We start from the raw sequence: 18,249 nt of genomic DNA, 5'->3' as shown, positions 1-18,249 counted from the left end.
AATTATCAAAGAAAATTGCCTTGATATCCTAATACCAAAAGATAAAATAGTCATTGAAAGAATCCACTGATGTAGGGAAATATAGTTAGTCTTTCACAACATGATTATTGTGGAAGTGTTTTGCATAATGATACATGTGTGGCCTATGTTGAATTGCTTCCTTTCTTAGGGAGGGTGGGTGGGAGGGGAAGAGGGGAGAGAATTTGGAACTCAAAGTTTTGAAAGCAGATGCTGAAAAAAAAGTTGTTTTTGCATGTAACTGGGAAATAAGATATATAAGGAATGGGGCATAGAAATCTATCTTGCCCTACAAGAAAGTAAGGGAAAAGGAGATGGGGGAGGGAGTGGGGTGACAGAAGTGAGGGCTGACTATGGAATGGAACAATCAGAATATATGCCATATTGGAGTGGGGGGAGGGTAGAAATGGGGAGAAATTTTTTAACTCAAAATCTTGTGGAAATCAATGTTGAAAACTAAAATATTAAATAATAAAATATGACAAAGTAAAATGTGAAAAAAAGAAAGAATCCACTGATTCTTCCTGAAAGAGCTCCCAAAATGAAAACTTCAATGAATTACAATATTCCAAATTCCAGAATTATCAGGCCAAGGAGAAAATACTACAAGCAGCCAGAAAGAATTCAAATATCAAGGAGCCACAGTCAGGATTACACATTAGCAACTTCTACATTAAAGGATCAAAGGGCTTGGAATATGATACTCCAGAAGGCAAAGGAGCTTGGATTACAACCAAGAATCAACTACCCAGCAAAATTTCAGGGTTGAAAGATGGACATTCAATGAAATAGGGCTTTCAAACTTTCCTGATGAAAAGACTAGAGCTGAACAGAAAATTCAATCTTCAAATACAAGACGCAAGAGAAGCCTAAAAAGGTAAACAGGAAAGAAAAAAGACATGTTATTCAATAAGGTTTACATCCCTACACGGGAAGACAATACTTGTAATTCTTGAGAACTGTATCTCTATTAGGGCAGTTAGAAGAAATAGACACAGACAGAGAATATGGGTCTAAGATGACTTTGATGTGATGATGTAAAAAAAAATTAAGGGGAAAAAAGGATTGTACTGGAGAAGAGGAAAGGGGGGGGGCAGAATAGGATAAATTATATCACATGGAGAGGCACAAAAGCCCTATTAGAGGGAAATAAGGGAGGGGGTGAACCTTATTTGAACCTTACTCTCATCAGATTTGGCTCAAAGAGGGAATAACATAGACACTCAGTAGAGTATAGAAATTCATCTTACCCTGTAGGGAGATAGGAGGAGAAAGGGGAAAGAAAAGGGAGAGGGGCTGATAGAAGGGAGAGCATATGGAGGGAGGAAGCAAATCACTGATGAAGAAGGACAAGGTGAAAAGAGAAAAGTAAAAATAGGATGGAGGGAAATACACAGTTAGTAATCATAACTCTGAATATGAATGGGATGAACTCTCCCATAAAATGGAAGTGGATAGCAGAGTAGATTAAAAACCAGAATCCTACACTATGTTGTTTATAAGAAACACAGTGGAAGCAGAGAGATATACACAGAGTAAAGGTAAAAGGCTGGAACAAAATATATTATGCTTCAGCTAAAGTAAAACAAAGCAGGGGTAGCAATCCTGATCTCAGACAAAGCAAAAGCAAAAAATATATCTAATTATAAGAGATAAGGAAGGAAGCTATACCTTGCTAAAAGGCATCACAGACAATGAAGTAATATCAATACTAAATATATATATATATATATATATATGCATCAAGTGGTATAGCATCCAAATTCTTAGAGCAGAAATTAAATGAATTACATGAAGAAATAGACGGCAAAACTATACTGGGGGGGGACCTCCCCCTCCCTCTCTCAGAACCAGATAAATCTAACCACAAAATAAACAAGAACAGTTAAGGAGGTGAAAAGAATTTTAGAAAACCTGGCTATGCTAGACCTCTGGAAAAAAACTGAACGGAGATAGAAAAGAATATACCTTTTTCTCAGTGGTACATGGCACCTACACAAAAATTGACCATGTATTAGGCCATAAAAACCTCACAATCAAATGCAGAAGGGCAGAAATATTAAATGCACCATTTTCAGATCATAATGCAATAAAAATTACGCATAATAAAGGACCATGGAATGATAGATTAAAAATTAATTGGAAATTAAATAATCTAGTCCTAAAGAATGAGTGGCTCAAACAACAAATCATAGAAATAATCAATAATTTCGTCAACAAGAATGATGAGACAATATACCAAAATTTACGGGATGCAGCCGAGGCAGTTCTTAGGAGAAATTTCATATCTCTAAATGTTTACATGAATAAAATAGAGAAAGAGCAGGTCAATGAACTGGGCATACATCTAAAAAAGCTAGAAAAAGAACAAATTAAAAATCCCCAGTTAAATGCCAAATCGGAAATTCTGAAAATCAAAAGAGAGATTAATAAAATTGAAAGTGAGAAAACTATTGAACTAATAAATAAAACTAAGAGTTGAATTTATGGGGAAAAAACCAATAAAATAGATAAACCTTTGGTTAATTTGATTTAAAAAAAAGAAGAAAACCAAATTACCAGTATCAAAGATGAAAAGGGTGAAGTCACTACCAATGAAGAGGAAATTAAAGCAATAATTAGGAGCTATTTTGCCCAACTGTATGCCAATAAATCTGACAATCTAAGTGAAATGGATGAATATTTACAAAAATATAAATTGCCCAGGAGAGGGAATAACAGAAGAGGAAATAAAATTCTTAACCCCATTTTAGGAAAAGAAATTGAACAAGCCATCAATGAAATCCCTAAGAAAAAAGATCTCCAGGATCAGATGCCAAACATTTAAAAAATAATTAATTCCAACACTATATAAACTATTTGGAAAAGTAGGTGAAGGATTTAGGGTTAGGATTCCAAATTCCTTTCATGACACAAATATGGTGCTGATACCTAAACCAGGAAGAGACAAACAGAGAAAGAAAATTATAGACCAATTTCCCTAATGAATATTGATGCAAAAATTTTAAATCAAATATTAGCAAAGAGATTACAGCAATTTATCATGAGAATATTAATGTAAGCTGAGATGTGTGGCCCAATTTCAAGAATTTGAAATAATCTACAATTTTTGTATCATGTATCACCATTCTTATCTAGCAGAATGGCTCTAAGACATCCCACTGCATCAACTTCAAATTCCTCTTCTTGGCATCCAAGGACATTCACAAGCTGGCTTCCATCCCCTACTTTCCAACATTGGCTCCCTCTCATTTTCATCATAGGGCTCGAGTCAGACAGGTCTCTTCACACACCAGCCATGGTGTATCACTGGCCACACCAATTTGGCTGTGTTATTTGTGGATAACTCTCTGACTTGGATTGGAGTCTATACTCTTCCATTGACTACCTGTGTGACCCTGGCCAGGCAAATCACTTCACCTGTGTCTGCCATAGTTTCCTCAACTGTAAAATGGGGATCTTAAAAACACCCACCTCCTAGGGTTGTTGTGAAAATCAAATGAGATAATATTTGTAAAGTGTTTGGTATAATGCCTGGTATACAGTAGGTGCTTAATAAATGCTTATTCCCTCTCTCCCTCACTTTCTCACTGATTTTCCTTGTCTCTGAGTACCTACAAGCAAACTGTGCTTGATTTAACTCAGGCCAGAACCCAATGACACAATCTCTTATCAAGGGAATTGTTCCGTATGGGTCAGTGTGGCTCCCCCCAACCCCAGACTATTAAATGGTATAGGGCCTGGGGTTGTTCCTCTGTTGTTTCTTTCTTTGAAACATGTGTTGTCTATAACCTTTATTTTGCTTCTTCAGATACTTTTTGGGACAAACCTGAGATTTCACTGGGGCTGTCATAAGACTAAGAATACTCCCAGGACAGGGCTGGGGTTTCTTCTCTTTTGTCTCTCAGGCCATGAGCTGGTTGAGGATAGGAAACTTGTTTCTTCTTCTCCCTACCCCAGACTTTTGAGATCCCTGAGGCCAGGGGCCCTGCCTCCCCTTATGACCAGAGTCAACCATAGAGCCAAGGGTCAATGCTGTCCTAGCATCAGTTCTGTGGACTTGGTCTAGGGCTGGCCTCAGACCTGGGGACATGACGTCAGTCCTGGGCACTGGTTACTGGCCTGGACCCTTACCTGGATAATGGTCCTCCTGGTGCTGGTCATCTGACCTGTCCAACTTGTTATTGCCATCATCCTCCCCCCACCATGAAGGTTGCCCATAGAGTGGTGTGCGGTAGGTCAATGGCTCTGGAAAGAGAAAAGAAGAAATTTCCATCACCTCGATAGCTCAGTTCCAAAAGCAAGGCCAGCAGCCTCCCCCAGATGGAGGGTGACATTTCTTGAAAGACGTCCAGTTCATGGGATCCTAGATATAGGGACTTTGGAAGTCACCTAGTTCAAACCGCTCATTTTACAACTAAAGAAACTGGGATCCCAAAGAGGAGAAGAGACTTTCCCAAGGTTGTATAGGGAGTAACAGAGCCAGGAAGTGACCCTCAATTCTCCAACTTCAAATTCTGGTATCTTACCCCTACATAACATAGTTACTTGAGCCCTAAAACCCACAGGGGTAAACCTGGGGATCTGCAAATTCTACAAGGACTTCTCCAGTCCAAGGACAATGATATTACCAACAGCAAGGTCTTAGCATTGATACCAATTAAAAATAAGACAATTAAAAGCTAGAGCACTTGAAAGTTTACAAAATACTTTGATCATAACAAGCCTGTGCATTAAGAAGTTCAAATATCAATAGGTTAAAAGATTTCCCTAGAATGACACACCCAGTACACGGTCAAAGTCATGAAATAAACTCAGGTCTTTCCTGACTGCAAGTCCAGAGCTCTTTTCCATGAGACCATAGGACGTCACATTTCATTACATTCTCATTCTGCGGACGTTAATCAACCCCAAGGGACAGATCATATTCTTTTAACCAGAATACCAAATTATCCAGAGCACTCTGGTTCCCCCAAAACCTGCCAGATAAATGCGATTCTCACCTCCTCCATGAAGCCCTCCTGACTACTACAGACCAGCTCAGAACCATACATCTAAAGCAGGAAAAGACCTTTAGAGTCACCTATCTCAAACCCCTTATTTATGGATGAAGAAACTGTGTAATCTTGCCCAAGATTACACAGAGAATAAGTAGCAGTTCGGATTCGGACTTAGCACCTCTAACTCCGAGCTCATCCGTCTTTCATCATCCCAATATTATACCTCTCTGAATGCAACCCCTGCCTGAAGATAGCACAGTGCCTAGCGCATAGTAGGCACTTAATAAATACCTATTTCCCTCCTTCTATAACCCTTATTTTACTTCTTCATGAACTTTTTGGAGTGTCTGAACCTGTGATTTCATTGGTATAGACACTCTTAATGAGGATACGTTTTATATTAAAGCAGATCAGCAGCTACTCTCTGAGTTCTCTGGTCCTACAGAGTTGCCTGGGGTACTGAGACTTTAAGTGATTTTCCCAAGTTTCTATGACCAGTGTTAGAGGAGGAACCTGACCTCAGGTCTGCCTGATTGCAAGGTTGGCTCCCTAGCCTCTCATCTTGTGCTTGCTTACCCATAGATTTTAGAAGGAGACAAACACTGAGAGGAGGAATGAGTGACTGGCCCCAACATGGCTACAAAGTGCTGAAAACCTGCCTCAAACTCCGATTTTCTGATGCACTGGTCTTCCCGCTGCACTAATCTGCCTCCTGTCACCAAGTGCATGTGCTCCTTAAATATCTCATAATGAAAAAGTTGATGGATACTGCAAGACACTAGTGGAAGTCAGTAAACAGAAAGCATCCTACAAAGGAAAGTAAAAACATTTTAATGGCTAAAAGCAGGAAAGGGGAAGGAAAGAAGACAAGGAAGGGAGAAACAGGAAAAGAAGAAAAGAAATAAGGAAAGGAAGACAGGAAAAGAGGAAGGAAGAAAGAGAAAATGAAAGTAAGGAAGGAAAGGAGGAAAAAAAGAGGAAAAGAGTAAAGAAAGGAAGAAAAGAAGAAAGAAGGAATGGAGGAAAGGAAGAAGAAAGAAAGAAGGAAAGGAAGGAAGAGGAAAAGAAAAAAAGGAAGGTTACGAAGAGGAGAGAGAAGGGGAGAGGAGGGGAGGGGGAGAGAGAGAGAGAGAGAGAGAGAGTCAGTCATTGCAGCATTTAAAAAAATTCCTGGCCAAAAGAAATCACAAATAAGTTTATATATTTATATATTATACATATTAAAACGAAAACAAGCTGTAAATAACAGAGATTAGAAGTTTCACGTACACTCCTCTTTCCCTGTACTACTATGTATATAGAAATTTCCATTTTATTTTATATTTGCTAAATTCAGAATAAATAAACATGTGTATTTTTTTTTGCAGGGGGGAAGGCAGGGCAATTGGGGTTAAGTGCCTTGCCCAAGGTCACACAGCTAGTAAGTGTGTCAAGTGTCTGAGGGCAGATTTGAACTCAGGTCCTCCTGACTCCAGGGCCGGTGCTCTACTCACTGCTCCACCTAGCTGCCCCTAAATATGTGTATTTTAATTTCAATAAATATTCAAGATTTTTAAAAATGCATCTAGTAACATCAGTTGAAACTCAGCCATTTTTTGCAGACCAGTTTTATCGCCCCAGATGATCTCAGATAGAGATAAACAATGTTTATTCAAATAATAAACAATGATGATAAACAAAGATAAATAAACAATGTTTATTTAAAATAAAAAATTAAATTGGTGATAAATAAACAAAATAAATGAAACAGCTACCAGCCAGATGTGCTTAGCCAAACGATGTGCTTATATTTTCCACTAGAGGGCACTGTAAACCCATATCTTAAGGTAACAAATTCATGTCCTGCCTTCTCAAAACTCACCCAGGGGCCAGGAAGCACTTATAGGTTTTGTAGGATTTAACAGCTAGAAAGGGACATTAGAGAAGCCCCAGCCAAACCCACTCATTTCACAGATGAGGAAACAGGGATCCAAAAAGTCACACAAGTAATTAGTGGCAGAGCTGGGATTTGAGTGGACATCCTCCCTTATCCATGATCAACTGACAGATCCCTCCCAAAACCTCCATGCTCCAACACTGAAATACTAGCTTAAATACTGTTTAGGCATGCAGATAGGCAGCCTCGAGGGCAGTAATAAGAAAATCGGACTTGGAGGCACACCATGAACTCGAGTCTATAGACCTTGGGTAAGTTACTTCACCCGCCTCAGCTTTCCTTATATGTAAAATGGGGACAATATGATTTGCATTAACTCACAAGTTTATTGTGAAAAAAAAAGCTTTTAAGGCTTAAGTACTGCAGAAATGGGAACTATTATCATTGATTGTGGCAGTTTCGTGGTATCGTGGAATCAGTAAGGACTGAGTTCAACAAATGACTCAGAAATTTACTAGCTGTGTGATCCTGGGTAAGTCATCTAACATCTGTAAAATGGGGATGATAATAAAAGCACCTACTTCCCCGGGTTGTCAGAATCAAATGACACAAGGTTGGCAAAATCCTTTGCAGACCTTAAAGGACTTTATGAATGCTAGCTAGTGATTATTAATATTTCATAATCCCCCTGGGCAGTGGCTAGACTTTATTTAAGTATTCTAATTCTACAAGAGGCCTTTTTATATTTTTCTTTTTGGTTACAATTCAATGTACATTTATTGAGCACCGACTGGGTTTAAGGCATTGTACTACTATTATTGCCGTGGTTAATAAAGATAGCCGCTCATAAACAGAGAGAGCTCACATCTCACAAATTCTCCTTCATAGTCATAGAGACAGCTGTGGCCTAGTGAATATGAGCCAGCCTTGAAATCCAGGAAACCTGGGTTTCAGATCCTCCTTCTGACACACATTAGCTCTGGGACCAATGTAAATCATTTACCCTCAAAGCACCCCACACAGCTCTCTAGGACTAAGCTGCACAACTCTAGGCAATCCCTACACCAGTGAAATCATGAGTTTGGACAGAAAGAAAATAAAAGCCACAGAACATCAGTGCCAGGAGGGTGCCAAAGATCCATCCAAGTCCAGCCCACTCTGGGACACTGAGGCCCAGAGAGAACAAGAGACTAACTAGCCTAAGGTCATAGTCAATCAACATTTGTGAACCTATGATGATGAAAAGAATTCATGCCAAAGTTGGCGTGGACATCAATCCTCCTTCCTAAGACAAGTTCTTGGTGATGCTTGCCTTCCTCTCCTGCTAGGCACATTTTCTTGCAGTGAGGAGGGACTTCAGTATCTCCCTCTTTAAACACTAATTCCTTAGAAAAGAATCTTACATCAATTTATCCACAGTGAACAAGAAGGCTTTTTCTCAGACCCCTCCCTCCCCCTGGGTTGGGCCCAGTCCACAGTGTCAGGGAAGCTTAAGGAAGTCAGGGAAGACAGGCCCAGAAGTGGAGGCGGGGCACCACAAACAGCTGGCCCTCTCCACCGTCCTCTCCAGGCATCCTCAGATGATCAAGCCTCAATAACCACAGGCTGCAGCAACACGAACCAGGGCCGAGGCTAAGCTCAGTTTCACCTCAAACCCAAAGAATTTCTGAGAAAAACTAGAAAAGGGACTCTGAGAAGGCCCAACCTTCAAGATGCTGGGTAGGGCCTTGGAAGTGGAAAGCTTTCTACCACGTACAGAAAGAGACACTGAAGAGAACAAATATTGTATCTACAACTAGAAGGCTTGGGTTCAAATCTTGTCTTTGCTACTTACTAGCTAACTTCAATTTCTCCATCTATAAAGTAAGGGGTACCCATATGTACAAAAATATCTTTAGCAGTTTTTTGTGGTAGCAAAGGATCGGATATCGAGGGGATGATCATCAGTTGAAGAATGGCTGAATAAATTTTGATACATAAATGTAATAGAAAACTATTGTGGTAGACTGATGAAATGATGAAGGGGAGAAACCTGGGAAGACTTGTATGAACTGATGCAGAATGAAGTGAGCAGAACCGGATATAACACTAAAGACAAACAACTTTGAAAAAATGTAAGAACTCTGATCACCACAGTGATCAACCACAATGCCAGAGGACGATAATGAAGCCACCCATCTACTAACAGATAAACGATGGACTCAAAATGCAGAATTAAACAGACATTTTGACCAATTTGGAAAAGTCTTTATCTTGATTACGCATATTTGTTACAAGGGTTTTCTTTTTCTTTCCTAGTGTGGGTAGTGGGAGAATGGAGGGAAAAAATAAGTGCTTGTTACCTGAAAAAAGTTGGGGAAAATATACAAAGTATATGAACGTTGAAAAAAATAAAATAAAGGGACGGTGAAGCAGACTATCTCTAAGACCTCTTCCAGCCCCAACTCATCTTCCTGAGTTCAGATCTGGCCTTAGATATTTACCAGCTGTGTGACCCTGAGCAAGTCACTTCACCTTGTTTGCCTCAGTTTCCTCATCTGTAAAATGAGCTGGAGAAGGAAATGACAAACCACCCCAAATGGGGTCATGAAGAGTTTGACACGACAGAAAGGACTGAACAACAAAAGCCCCAAGTTCTCCATTGTAGAGATAGGTGCTATTAATGATGGCACTGGGGTGGCACAGGGGATAAAACACTAAACCTGGAGGAAGGAAGCCCTGAGTTCAAATCCTCAGACACTCACTAGCTATGCGACTCTGGGCAAATCATTTAACCAGTTTGCCTCTGTTTCCTCACCTGAAAAATGGGGATGATAATGGCACTCCCTCCCAGGTGAGCTCCCTAAGGGCAGGATCTGTCTTCTGCACCTTTTTGTGTCCGGGGCACTCAGTACAGCGAGTGGTATACAGTAGGTACTTAATAAATGCTTCCAAAGAATGGAGCCATGCCACCTTCCAAAGCTGACACAACCATCTGGCAGCTTCTAGTACAAGTTACCAGATCTGCAAAGCACTGTCCTCACAAAAGTCCTGTCCTATGGGTCCTGCAAGCATCATTATCTTTATTTTAGAGATGAGGAGACCGAGGTTAAGTAACGGATGACACGCAGTGGGGCCCACTAACGCTGCCAACTGTTCTAGTGAGCTATCCAGGAACCTGCAAGCAGACAAGGCCGCTGAACTAAGGGGCAGAGCCTTGGGGCTGGAGAAACTGAGAGGCAAATATTAAAGAGCTATATGAATTTTAACTATAACTGTTACTTTATCTCTTAGAAACTCTCTGGTATTTTGTTCTTTGTAACAAATTTCTACAAGTCTCTGAGTTCCCTAAGGGCAGGGCTTGGATCTGTTTCTCCTTTGTCTCCCCTAGACTAGAAGCTCCCTGCAGACCAAGCATACTTTATCCATTTTAGGTTCCACAGCAACACCAAGCACAGGGCCCCTACACCAAGTAGATGATTTAATAAATATTTGTGAAATTGCAGGTGCATCAGATCCAACTGTTCCATTACGTTCCAACTTTTCCATTCACTTCCCGGCTCAAGAAGTCCCAGTCAGTGCCTATTGTTTCTAGAGTCAAATACAGACTCCTCTGCTTGGCACTTAAAGCCCTTTATCTCCTAACTCTAACCTGCCTTTCTAGGCTTATTATACTCATTGCCCTTCACCCACTCTGCAAAGTATGTTTTCCCTTACATATAACTTCCCATCTCTCATCTCTATGCTTTTGCATAGGCAAAAGACCTGTTTCCCATGCCTACAACATGTTCCCTCTTCACCTCCACCTCTTAAAATTCCTAACTTCCTGTGTTTTGCATGACTATACATGTATAACCTATATGGAATTGCTTGCCTTCTCATTGAGGGTGGGTGGGGAGGGAGGAAGGGAGAGAATGTGGAACTCACAGTTTTAAAAACGAATATTAAAAATTGTTTTTACATGCAACTGGGAAAGAAGATACACAGGCAAGGGAGTATAGAAATCTATCTTGCCCTACAGGAAAATAGAAGGGAAGGGGATAAGAGAAGGGTGGGGGAGTAATAGAAGGGAGGGCAGATTGGTGGAAGCAGAGGAGGGGAGAGATGGGGAGAAAATGTGGAATTCAAAATCTTGTGGAAATGAATGTTGAAAACTAAAAATAAATTAATTTTTTAAAAATTCCTAATTTCCTTCCAAGCTCATCTCTCCCCATAAAGCCTTTTTTGATCCCCACCTCAACTACTAATGTCTCTCCCATCCAAAAAATTACCTAGTATTTACTAGTATATATTTTGTACATATTGCTATGTGTACATGTTGTTTTCCCCTAGGCAAAGGTGCCCAAACTTATTTGGCCTATTGCCCCCTTTAAAAAAAATTACTCAGCACCCCCCTGGAAATCTACTTTCTTTAACCCTTTTACAGCTTTTTTGAAATTTGTATCACCCAAGGCTACTACCAACCCCCTGGTTCATTTCAGCACCCCCCAGGGGGTGGTATCACCCACTTTGAGAACCTATGCCCTAGAGAATGTAAACTCCTTGAGGACAGGGAGTTTTTCATTTTTGTCTGTATCTCCAGCCTAGCAGAGTGCCTGCTGCTTGCGTAATATTTACTAGCTGATCCCTGTACCAGGCTGGTCCAGCTGCCAGAGAAAGGAGGAGACAGATGGGAAAAAGCCCTCCGAAATCACCTGTTCCTCTCACCCACCTCCAGCCACTCCAGAGGCACATTAAAGGAGATCATTCACCAAGAGTCTTTAACAAACTCAACTCGAATGCAAATCCATATGGACAGAAATGGGGCTTGTATGTATACCTGAGTGAAGCATGCTTCTGGATAAATATATGTTTATATCTGGGGCATGTGTGCTCCTCCCTGCCCTGCCCCATGCCTCATCCCTGAGGATTTTACCTGGGACAGGTCTCCGGTCTCCCTTCTCTGGTTTGGCCTGTGGGGATTCAGAATAAGGCCCAAGGTCTGGTGGAGGGTCCCCTCGCTTCACGGCTGTGCCTTTAAAATTCATTTGCAGTTGGCTGGTGTACTTCTCATGCTGAAAGGCAAGGGTTGGAAAGCAAAAGTAAGAAGAATGAATTCCACTTCACCCCCACTACGATGAAAAACAGAAAATATTAATTTTTATACATAGTACTTTGTGATTTATGAAGTGCTGGGGGCAGTGGAGAGGAGGTAACACCAATACCTTAATAAGAGCTCCCATTCTATAATGCTTTAAATTTTACAAAATACTTTCCTCAAAAGAATACTGTGAGATAGACATTACAAGTATTATCCTCATTTTACAGAGGAAAAAACAGTATTTGAACCCAGATCTCCTAAATCTAACTCTAGGCTTCTTTCTTCTAAACTGTACTGACTTTCAAAAATGCCGTTTCTTTTGTCCATAAAGCCCCTTTCCCACAACAATCCTCATGTCAGTAGAGTAAGAATCCTTATCCCCATTTGACAGACGAGGAATCTGAGGATCAGAAATGGGAAGAAGTCTAAGTCCATACAACAGACAAACGGTGGGGGCTGATCTCTTAAGTCCAAGGCTCTTCCAGATGGGGAAACCAAGGACCACATGGGTAATGTGACTTTTCTGAAAGCACAGATAGCAATCAGCAGAGTGGAGACTGAAGCTCAGGGCCTTTGCTTCCAAATCGAAGGTTCTTGCCCCTATACTCCATCCCGGACACAGTACTCAGGAGCCAAGATCTGGGGCCACCTATGCCTAAATCAAGGGTTTAACAAAGCCCAGCCTCTCAATCCTCCCCTGAACCGTTTGCCAAGCAGAGGGGCAGAGGGTGCAGGAGCTATAGGCTGTTTTGTGACTGGAGTGAATGAAGAATGGACGCAGTGATTTTTAGTCCAGTCCATTAGTTCAAGAGCTGGCAGAAACCTTAGCAACTATCTAGTCCAAATCCCACCCTGCCCCCATTTCACAGCAGGGGAAGCTGAGGAAAGGCATTATCCCAAGGTCACCCTAGGGTCAGTGAAAAAGCCAAGACCAGAATCCAGGTCTCCTGACACCCAGTCTAGTACATTTTCAACCACACTGCACTGCTGCTTTCGCTGGTTTAGAATCTATCAAAATGCAGCTTGAGATTTAGAGTCAGAGGAGTTGCTACTTATCAGATGCATGGCCTTAAGCAAGTCTATTTATTCTTTCTCTTTACCTGAATTTCCTCATTTACAAAACGAGATGACATAATATGATATCTAAGGTCCCTTTCCAGATAGAAATAGCTCCCCTGCCCTAACTCGTAGCACTTTGCCAGGATTAAAATAACAGAAGTGAAAATACCCCATTGTAGTTGCTGGTAGGTTTTTTTAGGTGCTAAGGAAGAACTCTGAGGATGCACCATCATCATTCATTCAAAAAGCCCCATTTTAGAAGCTGAACCCAGAAAGAGGAAGGGGCAGGAGAACCAGGAACAACAAGCCCATAACTCCCAAAGAAATGAGATAGCATCCTCGTCTGTTCCTACTTCACAGGTCTTAGAACTAGAAGAAACCACCTGGTCCAACCTCTTCATTTTACAAATGGTGAAACTGAGGCCCAGAATTCATACCTCACTGCCAGTGCAGTAGAAAGACCACTGGATTTGAAGTTAGCCCCAGATCTCAGTTGTGAGTTACCCGTATGACTGTGGACAAATCATGTTCCCTACCTGGAGCTTGGCTTCCTTCTCTGTAAAATGGGGGGTGGGGTTGGACAAGGCGACCTCCGAGGTTCCTTTCGTCTCAAAATCCCATTATCTTATACAAATCTTGGCAGCGACTCACTAGAAGCAGGAGCTTGGGAAAACCCCTTTTCTGTCTCTGGGCTTCAATTATGTAACTGTATAATAAGGGGGTTGGATTACATGGTTGCTAAAGTCCCTTTCAAATCTAAATCCTATATATTAAAATAAATGGAACATGAGTAAAGGGCTTTATAGGCTATCTCATCTTCCTTACCTATTGTCTCATTAGAGCCTCATAACAGCCCTGGAAGAGAAGCAGGGCAGGGATTATCATTATCCTCACTTTATAGATGGGGAAACAAACCTATTTAGGGAGAGTAACCTGCCAGAGGTCAGAGAGCGAGTGGCAGAACCAGCAGTCCCATGTACGAGGAGAAAACTTTCCCAATTGTCTCATGATGGACTAAAAGGAAGGCGAGCATTGGGCTTGTATCACTGGCCTCCCCTCCAGAAGCTGTCCAGGGACTTACCTTCAGAGCTTCTTCGGGGACCTTGTGTTGGACATGTTCTAACACGTACAGGTTAGAATGTAGACAAAGGCATTAAGGAAAGTACAGCCGTGAGGGGGCCTCTCCTACAAGCACAGAGACAAAGCACCTTGAGGAAACAGAGAGGGCTTCGTTCACTGTGAGGGTGTGAAGGAATAAAGGCAGCTCTCCCAACTATGGAACATTGAGGCTTGCAAAGTACATTCTTCACATCCCAGCCATCCTATGAGGTGAGGAGCACAAATTTAGCTGTTGTTTTGTTTGTTTGTTTTTACAGACTCAGAGAGGAGCAGTAACCTGCCCAGAATCACACAGTAACACAACCAAGATTAGAGCCCAAGCCTCCTGAGTCCCATGGCCCCACTTCCATTACCCCACAGCATCTAACAATGAACCCTCTCACAATAAACCACATTAGCTTGGGGTGCTGTTGGGGTAACAGCAGACAGCTCAGACCCAATGGTCCCCACCCATCTCCTCACAACAGTAGTTCCCCATTGTCCATGAAATAAAATACACATTCCTTCACCTGGCATTCAAGGCCCTCCACAACGTGGAGGTTACTCCATTTCCAGCATTATTTCATACAAGTTCTCACAGACTGTGATTCAGCCAAATACTCACCTCCATTCCTCGATTGCATCCTGCCCTCTCACACTTCCTAATTCCATTCAGTCAAGCCCATTTCCTGGAATGTGTTTTCTCTTCATCATCACCTGATGCAATCACACTCCCTTCAAAGCTCAGCTTAGATGCCACTTCCTCTCTGCAGCCTTCCCTGCTTCTCTCTCTGTTCTCCACCTAGTGAAAATAACCTTCTCTTCCAGACATTTTCCTAGAGCACATGTCTGGATTTCTCTTTACATCATACTTACTTCCCTACTCCTCTATTCAACAGTAAGATCCTGGAGGGAAGAGACAGGTGTTTTTCACCTTTGGATCCCAGGCATGAAGCAGAGACCCATGCCAAATAACTGCACTTAATGTATGTTTTTTACTTGAATTTTTAGATGGCAGGAGAATGGGAGACTTCAGAGGTGGTCTAGCCCAACCCCTTCATTTTACAAATTCCAGTAAACTGAATTTTGCCTCAACCGCAAAGGGTTAATGAGATGCGTACAAACATAAAGCTAGGCAGAGCTCAACTTCTGCTTAGATGTTAGGAATTTTCTTAACTAGGGGCTTAGAAGGATTGTGACCATTCAGAAGTTTTCGTCTAAAATCAAGTCCCCAAAGCTAGAGGGGAAGAAACCAAGTGTACCTTATAGGTCATCATATTGCCCCCTACCCTTAAAATGAGTTAATTATTGGTACAGGATGCTACATTAGGTATGACTCTGGCCAAGTCACTCACCTCCTTGGGGCTCAGTTTCCTGATATGTACAATGAGGCAGTTGGACTCACTGGGCTCTAAGGTCCTTCTAATCCTAAACCTATGATCCCATGAGGTTCTATCCCCTGCTATCTCAAAGTCCCTACAAGCAGAAATACTGAATGGTCTCATCTTTGCAGCCTCTGCCTTCCCGGCCTCTGACTAACTAGAGCCACAATACTGAGGCAGTAGAAGGGATGATGGAAAGGGACTCTGTGGTACCTTTAAAACTGCCTGCTACAGACTTCAGAAAAACCTGGAAAGACTTACATGAACTGATGCTGAGTGAGGGGAGCAGAACCAGGAGAACATTGTACACAATTACAGCCACATTGTGCAATAACTACCTTTGATAGACTTGGCTCTTCTCAGCAATGCAAGGTTCTAAGACAGCTCCAAAAGGCTCATGACGGAAAAATGCTATCCACATCCAGAGAAAGAATTATGGATTCTGAATGTAGATCAAAGCATATTATTTGCTCTCTTGTTTTGTTTCTTCTTTCTTGTGGTTCCTAGGGATCCTAGAGCCAGATCTATACAGCTAGTACTTAATGGATCCCAATCTATGTCTTAATCATGAGTCCTCCTTCCTCCAGGCTTTAATAAGCAATGGCAGAGTCTGGGTCTACCCCTCCCTTCCCAGACAATCACAGACTCTCAGATTTGGAAGTGACCTCATAAGCCCATTCATTAGTTTAGTCCTTCCTGAAAAAATGAAACATCTGGAAAGCCCCTACTATGTTCCAGGCATCACAGGCAAAAGGAATACAAAGACACAAAGCTCTCTCAAGGGAGCTTACATTCTATAGAATGCTCTTACATTCTATATGAAATAAATACAAAGGTGAGGAGTTTTTGGAGAGGCAACTAGAGAATCAGAAAAGGCTTCCCATAGGAGGGGGTACCTAAGGTGAGCTCTGAAGGAAGCAAAGGGCTAAGAGAAAGGATTGAAGAAGGAGACCATTTAAGGCATGGAGAACCACCTGTCAAAATCTTCAACGAGTGGTGATCAGTCCTCCACTTGAAAATTTCCAGGGGTGGAAGGGTCTTACCTCCTGAGGCAGCCCATCATACCTGTAGACAGTTATAATCTTTATGGATTTTTCCCTTACACCAAACTCAAATAGTTTTCTCTGCATTTTCTGCGCCTTTCATTGCTCCAAACAGAACAAAGCTAATTCCTCCTTCTCCATCATACCCCTTCAAATACTGAAAGAAACTAAGTTCTTTCAACTGATATTTTTATTATATAGTCTCTAGTCTCCTCAATCTTTAGGCCAGCATCCTTTAGACACACTAAAACTTGGTAAGGTCCTTCCTAAAACATGGTATCCAGAATTGAACGCCCTACTCCAATGACTAGGATAAAGGGTGGTAATACTACTGCTCTTTTACCCTTTTCACATGTTATTATGCCTTTCTTATAGAGGAAAGAATTAGCTTTCTGAATGTAATGTCATATTGTTGACTCATTTGCTTTCCATTAAAAGATCTTCTCAGCCATAAACTTGCCTCATCATGTACTTGTAAGTTTGGATTTCCTAAGACTGTCCCTGATTGAGATATGTGAGTGTTTCATCATGGAGCTTTACTGCAGGAGAGGTAGCAGCACAAAGCACCCAAGTGAACGACTTTATATTTATCCCTGTTGCATTTCATCTTCCTCCACCAAGTCCTCCTCAGATGCCTCATCATGGCATGAAGGTGACTCCAGGTCCTCAGAGGCTGTGCCAGCAGGGTTGATGCTCTACCAGGTTCTACCAGACAGAAAAGGCTTTGACTGTAGTCCACACAAGAAAATGACTCTCATCCAAGAACCAGATCCTCTACGTATTAAGAAAAGTCTCACAATGAAGTTAGCCTCTGATCGATGAATTATTTGGCAACAGCAATTCAAGAAAAATACAAAATTGTAATAGTAATCATGATAGATAACATTTATATGGAGCTTTCCATGTGCCACGCACCTAAGTGTTTTATAATTTATTATCTCATTTCATCTTTACAACAACCTTAGGAGGTAGGTGCTATTATTATCCCCATTTTACAGATGAAAAAATTGAGGCAAAACAGAGGTCATGACTTGCCCAGGTCCTCAGTTCTGCGTGGGCCCCTTCTGCAGAGGTAGAGTAATGGAAAAAGGAAGGCAGAAGGTGCTAAGAACCAGAGTTTTTAGACTGCCTATAAAATAACAACTGTTGGTTCTCTAAGTGTGAGATCTTTATCCAACGACCAACAAACTGACATACGATCAGAAGACTCAAATTACTTCAATGTCAATAGTCTCAAAACCAAAACAAAATAAAACAAAAGTCAGAAGGAAGTTTCAGCTACAAAGAATGATGACTAACAGGTTTTCTTTGAAAAGAAAAACAAAGCAATTGACCAAGTGGATTCTGCTGTCTGCCCAAAGTCAAGAATCGCAGTCTCCTGGGACATTTGGTCATCTTGTCTTGCAGTGCTCATGATAAATCTAAGCAAAAAGACCACCACTGAAGACAGCTAAAGCTGATGTGCCAACATCTGCTGTAGAGGACGAAGGGGTACAGAAATTCTTTAAACTATGTGACGTGCTCCTCCACATCAAGTCTTCATACATTTTGATATTCAATGATTTCAATGTAGCAAGAGGCACAAGGGGGAAATACGAACAGTGTGTTAGAAAATATGGTTCAGATTTGAGAAAGGTGGGAGGTCAAAAGTTTATAGATAATCTAGAAAAAGACCAGGAGGTGCTAGATCTAGTAAGCAGAAAAGACCACAAAC

General features: G+C 41.4%; 1 protein-coding gene across 2 annotated transcripts in view; it reads right to left on the bottom strand.

Moving 5' to 3' along the window:
- CEP170B (centrosomal protein 170B) overlaps positions 1–18,249 on the bottom strand; it is a 124,069-nt gene that overhangs the window by 54,395 nt on the left and 51,425 nt on the right. For both annotated transcript variants that reach the window (XM_036748758.1, XM_036748759.1), the window contains exons 5-7: positions 14,094–14,152; positions 11,789–11,927; positions 4,153–4,266 (exon numbers count right to left, since the gene is read on the bottom strand). In XM_036748758.1, coding sequence (XP_036604653.1) covers positions 4,153–4,266; positions 11,789–11,927; positions 14,094–14,152 — 312 coding nt within the window. The remainder of the gene's footprint in view (positions 1–4,152; positions 4,267–11,788; positions 11,928–14,093; positions 14,153–18,249) is intronic.

The sequence above is a fragment of the Trichosurus vulpecula genome, chromosome 3 (assembly GCF_011100635.1).
Source record: "Trichosurus vulpecula isolate mTriVul1 chromosome 3, mTriVul1.pri, whole genome shotgun sequence".
In the NCBI taxonomy this organism is placed as follows: Eukaryota; Metazoa; Chordata; class Mammalia; order Diprotodontia; family Phalangeridae; genus Trichosurus; species Trichosurus vulpecula.
The sequence above is the reverse complement of the archived record's forward strand: the minus strand, read 5'-3'. Positions and strand labels throughout refer to the sequence as shown.